The sequence below is a fragment of the Triticum urartu genome, chromosome 4, assembly GCF_003073215.2.
Source record: "Triticum urartu cultivar G1812 chromosome 4, Tu2.1, whole genome shotgun sequence".
In the NCBI taxonomy this organism is placed as follows: Eukaryota; Viridiplantae; Streptophyta; class Magnoliopsida; order Poales; family Poaceae; genus Triticum; species Triticum urartu.
In genome coordinates this window covers 565348485-565355579 of record NC_053025.1, presented here as the reverse complement: position 1 = coordinate 565355579, position 7095 = coordinate 565348485, and the positions used below count along the sequence as shown (strand labels likewise).

Below are 7095 nucleotides of genomic sequence, written 5' to 3'. Positions count from 1 at the left end.
CTATATCTACCACCTCTCAAAATTTCATCTCGATCCGACCGTCCAAACTCCGGGAACCTTCCGATTAGTGCATCACTTTTCGGATTTGTTTTCTGCGCGAAAACGAATCCGACCCGAGTTCATCTTTTTTATGAACGGGATGTCAGATATCCCTTTTGAAGGAAGTTTTGTATGGGGTATTGTGTTTTGTTTCCGAACACATCCCACTAACTTTAAGATCTTTTGAACATGATCTTCAACATCATGCTGGTGTCAAACCAGTCCGGCAATATTACTCCACGGCTGCCGACCTGCGCTAGACACGTCGTCACTTTAGCCAAGCTCAACTTCTTCGGATCATCATCTCGGCAAGCCGAACAAGAGTCCAGCATCGCGAAGGATAAATCATCATCAACATCACCGCCCCACGGATTACACGGAGCGGGCATACCGGCATCGCCGCACGGTCGCTTCATCAAGCCGGCATCGACCACGTCACGACCTGCATCGACAGGGCCGCACTATTGCTTCTACAAGCTGGTGTCCATCATGCCGACCTACTTCGACTTATCGGCTGACGTCGAGGCTTCGACATCTCGGCTGGACCGGGGGCTTCGCCATCTCTTCATCAACCTACTCCGGACACTTCAGCGTCACTAGCCGACCAGCTCCGTCACATTAGCTGGGCCGAGGGCTTTGCCTCGGCAAGTCAACCTTTACCAACATTGCCATGCCGTTGTTTTATCGCCCATCAGGCAATGGGTGTGCGGAGCGAGTCCCAATTTTGGGAATCACCTTCCTTCGGATTGCTATAACAAATAAACCAGGTGCTATTAATCCCAGTATTTTTTGCTTGTTTGGGTTCATTTTTCCCAAGGAATTATTACTCTGGTTTGTCCATGATATGTACACAGGTCTATCAAATGGTGACCGCATCAACGACGGTCGCGTGGTGGTTCGATCAGTTTCCGTACATAGTCCGGCGAACGCCGCATCCGGAGCTTGGACCGACCTGTGAATTCAGGCTTTGCCACGCCTTTACTACATCACGCCGACGCCCTACATCGACATTGACTTCGGCGCCAGGCCATATTTCTTCTATTCCTCACTTTGCATAAATTATTTATTATGCAACATTTTTTTAATTATCATTATTACTATTATCTCCGGTTTGCACTAATTTTTGTGCACAGGAAAATGATCAGGGGACTTCGGCGTCACTCTGCCGGTCTGCATTGACCGTGCTATGTCACCACTTCGACGTGTCGAGCTCTCCGCTCCGCCACCTCGGGACCAGCTTGGGGGATGGAACCTTGCCCCGCATCAAGCTCGGACCGCGTCATCAATACCGAACACATTAACCAGCTAAGTCGCTTTCATGCTCAAAGCTTTAATTTCTAACTTGTGTTCGGTTCGACCAAGCATTATACTTTTTTGGAAAAAAGTTGCTTGTAAAAAATTTCCTTATCCAAACTTTGTTTGTGACGCATAAATTCAAATACCCAATTCATTTGGGGGCTTCCTTCATGAAGTTTTTCCACTTGCATATGATTATACTTGTACGGCTTCGTTCCTTGTTCGTGTATTACGCCACAATATGCACCATATTGACTTAAGCGATTTGCAAGCTGGGTTGCCTCGCTCCTGTGTTTACCCCTACATTCCCGATTGTTCGGCTAGGGAGTAAAGGGAGCACCTCTGCGATTGTCACGATCGGGTCGCCCGAGCCGGACCTCAGACTGGGTGAAGCCGAAAGCTAGCGCTCTTATAGTTTTCAATGATGGTCGGCACACAACGGAACTCATGAGTACAAAAAATCTATTGCACAAGTCTCATAATAATAATGGGCACCAAAGAAAGGTATCGGTGGGGGTACTATTTTCTTCGAAGATGCTTCTTACACTTCACGGTAATATAGCATAAGTTCCCTGAGCGCGCTTTGTCTGTTACAGCCTTATGGCCTGATTGCTTGGTTATTGGAAACACCGTCGATATTCTCGACCGAAGGAGTACATGACACTTTTCGGTCCTTGACCGAAGAGGGAGAAGCTGACGGTCGGTTAAGACGCGTTTAAAGTTCAGTTGAACATAGATATGATATAAGTACTTCGGTACATGCAATCATTCTTCTACCCAAGTCACTTGGGGGCTCTTAAGTTTATTTGAGCCGTTTTATAATAAGTGTTCTTCTTCTTAGTCATTGCAAAGTTTTATTATTATTATTTATCACTCCTTTTTTCGACACGAGTGTGCGGTCACTAGCCGGGGAGCCTAATTTCTCTCTCAAAGCCGCTAGAGTTTAGTTTGCTAAACTGGCCTGATGAGAAGTACTCCGCCCTCGGGATAGGAGGTTGAAGCCGTAGGCTGACCCGCTCGAAGTCTTGAGATAGGATGTACCATGTTAAAGCACGACAGAAGCACTTCTTTTTTCTAAGACCAACTTTCGGATTGGCACCGAACACTTGATATTGTTCGGACGTCATGTTTTTACTGACGTTTCTTGGTTTTCCAAGCTTTTTGGCACTTCTAAACTATTTGTGCTTTTCCAGCATTAGTCTCGCAGTGCAACGCCGGACACATTTAGGGATTCGGCAAAAACATTCTCAGATATTGCTATATATGCATCGGTTTCGAATTGTGTCTTCGGTCAATAGTTGGGTTGCCCGGCTCTTGCACTTGCTTCCTACGTTCCGTTTTGTTCGGCTAGGCGTGCAAAGGGAGAACCACTGCTATTGTGCTTCCAGCTCACATGGTTAAGCACCTCAGTGGAGAAAGCCGAAAACTGACTTTCACAATAAGCGTAAACTGGTCAGCGATCCGATGACTATGTTAAATGATGGGCCGTTCATAACATTGGCCGAAGTGTTTACGGCTTGACCCCGACTGTCGCCGAACACTACCGAGGGCTATTAACTGGCCTCCCAAACTAAATCCTCAATATTTTGCTCTTACATTAGAGCTGAGGTTTAATGATCATGCTTAGCATGACAACCCAAAGAAAGGAACCGAGAGCGGGACTATTTTCTTTGAAAGACATTTCTTCTGTTAAACAGTAATATAACTCTTTGCGTACCTTTGTTTATAAAACCGTATGGCCAGATTGCCTTGTTTGTTGTAAATCTTTGCCCTCATAAAGGCTTTATAAAGTAGGACAAACACTCATCGGCTACTGGCCGAGGAGGTGGAAGCCGATGGTCGGTTAACAAAGTTTTGTACAATGCGGATCCGAGCATTAATGACGTAAAGTACTTGGATACATAGAGTCATTACACATAATTTGTGATTTTACTATGGATATTGATCCTTAATTCGGCAAACTGTGCCCGCATTAAGGCTCGGGGGCTACTGGGCTTCGGGCTTATTATTTACAAATATTAAAAGGGCACATTGATCCCCTAATCTGGTGTTACCACCAGACCAGTGTCTCGGGGGCTACTGCATTGTTTGTCCAATGCAGAAAATTTTATGTGCAATATAGTTTCCGAGGAGATTTTGATCCTTAGGTTGGTCGGCCGCACCCAACCTGAGTCTCGAGGACTGAGCACGACGCTTTTAGTGTCCCGAAGTATTCTGCCGAGCTTGGACTTGATCCTCAGGCCGATTTTGCAAATCAACCTGAGTCTCAGCGGCTACTGGGATCAGCGGTCTTACGTCATCCTTCAGGTGCATCTCGGGTTTTAGACCGATACACACCTTGAGGGCTACTGGCTATATATCTCGGCAGAGAATAAATTGCACCAATAAAAAATATTCACAAAAATCGGCCCACATTCGGGATGGTGCACCACCTCGGAAGCAGCCCGGCATAAAGCTCGGGCGCTAGTGGCTGGCTCCATAGAGGGCATTTCCGGCATTAAGGTCGGCTAAACTCCTTCAAACTTCTTTGAACCAAGGTGATTTACGACACCTCGGATATAGTCCGGCGTTGGAGCTCAGATACAGTCCGGCGTTGGAGCTCGGATATACAGTCCGGCGTTGGAGCTCGGATACATAGTCCGGCGTTGGAGCTCGGATACATTCCGGCGTTGGAGCTGGGAAGCGGTCCGGCGTTGGTGCTCGGTTGCAAAAGATACCTTGAATACAGTCCGGTGTTGGAGCACGGACGCAAGAGGACGCTGCCGCCCGGGAACAACTTCAAACCTGAGGTGTGGCATAAAAATAACAAGGCATTGGTAAAGGCCGGAAACTTAAAGGGGCTCCTCGGATACCCGACGTGTAAACTCGTCGAATGCATTTCGGCGATCCTCAAGATCGAAGATAAAGATTTGTTGAACCAGTTTTCAAGACCGACGACCGAAGATGAAGAACAGTTCAGAAGAATCGAGGAGCGTCCCTAACTTGAAGACCGGTTCAGGGGGCTACTGACGATGTCCTGGACTAGGGGGTACTCACCACGTCGTCTCCCGATCTATTAGATTGGGCCGAGGCCCCCCATGGTCGTGGTAGATCTACTCTTGTACTACCCATATCATCAATATTAATCAAGCAGGACGTAGGGTTTTACCTCCATCAAGAGGGCCCGAACCTGAGTAAAACTTCATGTCCCTTGCCTCCTGTTACCATTCGTCCTAGACGCACAGTTCGGGACCCCCTACCCAAGATCCGCCGGTTTTGACACCGACACCGGCCCTGTTCATACCTCTCGAGTCGTGATCGTAATACGATGCCCATTTCATTTCTCTTACTTTGGCATGCATATCTGCAACTGTTGCGGGGCTGCAACACAATAGAGAAGTACCGATAAAGAATAAACTAATGGTGTTGGGAATAAATACACATGGCACTGAAAACACACGTACATTTGTGCTTCCAGAGTAAGCGCATTTTTAGGATCGTCGTCCAACCTCCATACAGCCTTAGGCTTCTCTGGAACTCCCTCACCCAAATCCCAGCTGCACAAGTAGCAAATGGCACTAGGTAAGACAGATTCAAATTTTATATCAGGATATCAACAAAAAAAGTGCAAGCTGAAATATGCAAATGATATCAACAACCAAAGTTCCCTAGTCTGAATACAACGACCTTACAACCAGCCTGAACCAAGTAGACCAACTAAACTAAACTACATAAGTAGCAACGACCAGGAGGCCACACAAACTACACTGAAAAAAGACTAACACAAGGGGCTGTTTGGTTAATTGCCCTGAGAAGCCCTGACAAAATATTGGACATTGATCCAGCATGGGTGTTCATTTCGATGGGGACCAAATAATTGGTGCGCTCATGGCTCAGCGGCAGCTCTAGTTCAGTTTTTAGCCAACTTTTTGGCAGGTCGTGGGTGGGGAAATCGAGCGCCAATTATTTGGCGAGCCAACGATTGGCATGGCCACATCAAACAGCCCCTAAAGCTTATTGAACCAGAACTCAGCATCAGCCCCTAAAGCTTCCTGAACCAGAACTCAGCATCAGCCCCTAAAGCTTCCTGAACCAGAACTCATCATCAGCCTTGAGCTGGTGGACGACCTGCAGAATCCAGTGATATGTGACCAGTAAAATGGTAATAAGGCCCATATTGATTTTCTGTTTCATGCTCCTTTTCATGTGTGTCTCCTATGCGGCTGTATATGAAGATATGCTTATTTGAGTAAATGTTGACACTGCATTTGTATGCTATAGAGTAAGTACCCGCACCATAGTGTCTAGTATCATACAAACTTAAGAAGGCAGTTCATGGATTATGTATGTTAGTTCCATATAGCTACCCGCCGATATTGTTTTTATTCTGAATGTGAAGGACTTAAGTAGTACTACATGCGCTAGTCGAAACATCAGTGCCTGAGTCTGCTGTATAAACGGCCTTCCACAGAATCAACCTTAGGAACAAAACTAAGAATGTTGGGACCCTAGCAACAGTGTGTTTCACCTTGATGATTGCTTGAATTTCTGAACAGAATATCCTAATGGAAGATAAGAGGGGAATCAAATCACAAGAGGGGGGGGGGGGGGGGGGGGGGGGGGTACCGCAGCGCGGGTTTAGGGTCCCATATGCGCACTGTGCCGTCCTCGAATCCACCGGCGAGGAGGCCGGCCTGGTATAGCACCTCATCTGGGAGCGCGAAGTCAGGCTGGTAACCCGTCGGTGTCGTGGACCACGCCAGCCTGCGCAGGCCTGGAGCTCCGAGCACGCAGTCCACCTTCAGCGGACCTCCGAGGTGGTGCTCGCCGTTGGGCCGAAGAAGGCGCAGTACGTCCACCCGCGACGCCCGTCTCCCGGCGTCACCGCGGCCCTGCGCCGCCATCCCGACGGCGAGCAGATGCTGGCCCGGGCAGAGCGCGAACGGCGCCGCCGTCTGGCAACCCGCCGCGACGAGCTCCATCCGCGGCGGGGGCGGGGGAGGGGGGGGGGGGGGGGGGGGGGGGGGGCGGGGGGCGGGGGAGGGGGAGGTGGAGGGGAGGAGGGGGGCGAGAGGCGGTGGCCGTGGACGGGGAGGGAGGGTATTGAATTTGGGGGCGGGCGGGGGATTTTTGGGGGAGGATCTTTCCGTTACGCTCGGCGTCCGCTTCCGTTGTGGGCACGGCAGCTGGAAATAACCGTGAGCCAGCGCGCGCGCTCGGCCCGGTGCGGTGAAATCCCGTGACGCCGAGGACTCGCGGGGAGAAAATTACATCTACAGTAACTGAATTTAACTCTAGGTTCACTTTGATCACTGTATTCACGAAATCGCACGTTACGGTCAGCGGGCTCGCTGAACCGGGTCACTATACGGTAACCCATACCGTCTCGGCTCGTATCGGCCCGATTTGACTAGAAACCCGCTTTGACTCGACAGCTGGACATGACACGTCGACAAAACTTAAAGAAGCGAGCAGCGACCGAGCTATTTTGCATTCCCCCCTCCCCCCTGTTTGGTCGAGCACGCTTCACATTTTCATCGACGCCTCCGAGGCAGAGGAGAGGAGAAAGGAAAGGGGAAGCGATGGCGGTGCTGATCGGCTAGGGTTTCGTCGCCGCCGGCGGAGGCATCCACCGACGGAGCAACGGCGGCCAGAGGGTTCGTCGACGACTTGAACCATGGCGCCTCGTCGCCGAGCAGAAGGAGACCCACCACCTGTGTATGGTAAGCCCCTGTTTTCTCCCTGAACCTCTGTAAAAACCCCCCTTTTCTCTCCGAATCT

General features: G+C 49.6%; 1 protein-coding gene across 1 annotated transcript; it reads right to left on the bottom strand.

Annotated features, from left to right (window-relative positions):
• Positions 1-4480: 4480 nt before the first annotated feature.
• LOC125552721 lies at positions 4481-6298 on the bottom strand. The gene is made up of 3 exons (XM_048716397.1): positions 5941-6298; positions 4779-4871; positions 4481-4695 (listed from the first exon to the last, which is right to left on the bottom strand). Exons 1-3 carry the CDS (start codon positions 6294-6296, stop codon positions 4548-4550), a joined length of 597 nt encoding a protein of 198 aa, XP_048572354.1. The 5' UTR covers positions 6297-6298; the 3' UTR covers positions 4481-4547.
• Between the last annotated feature and the right edge of the window lie 797 nt (positions 6299-7095).

Excerpts from the sequence above, each read along its gene's own strand:
- LOC125552721 (XM_048716397.1), bottom strand. The coding sequence starts at position 6,296 with ATGGAGCTCGTCGCGGCGGGTTGCCAGACGGCGGCGCCGTTCGCGCTC. Across the intron at positions 4,872-5,940 it reads GACCCTAAACCCGCGCTGCG|CTGGGATTTGGGTGAGGGAG; the intron begins GTACCCCCCCCC and ends CTACTTGTGCAG. Across the intron at positions 4,696-4,778 it reads CTTACTCTGGAAGCACAAAT|CCCCGCAACAGTTGCAGATA; the intron begins GTACGTGTGTTT and ends ATTGTGTTGCAG.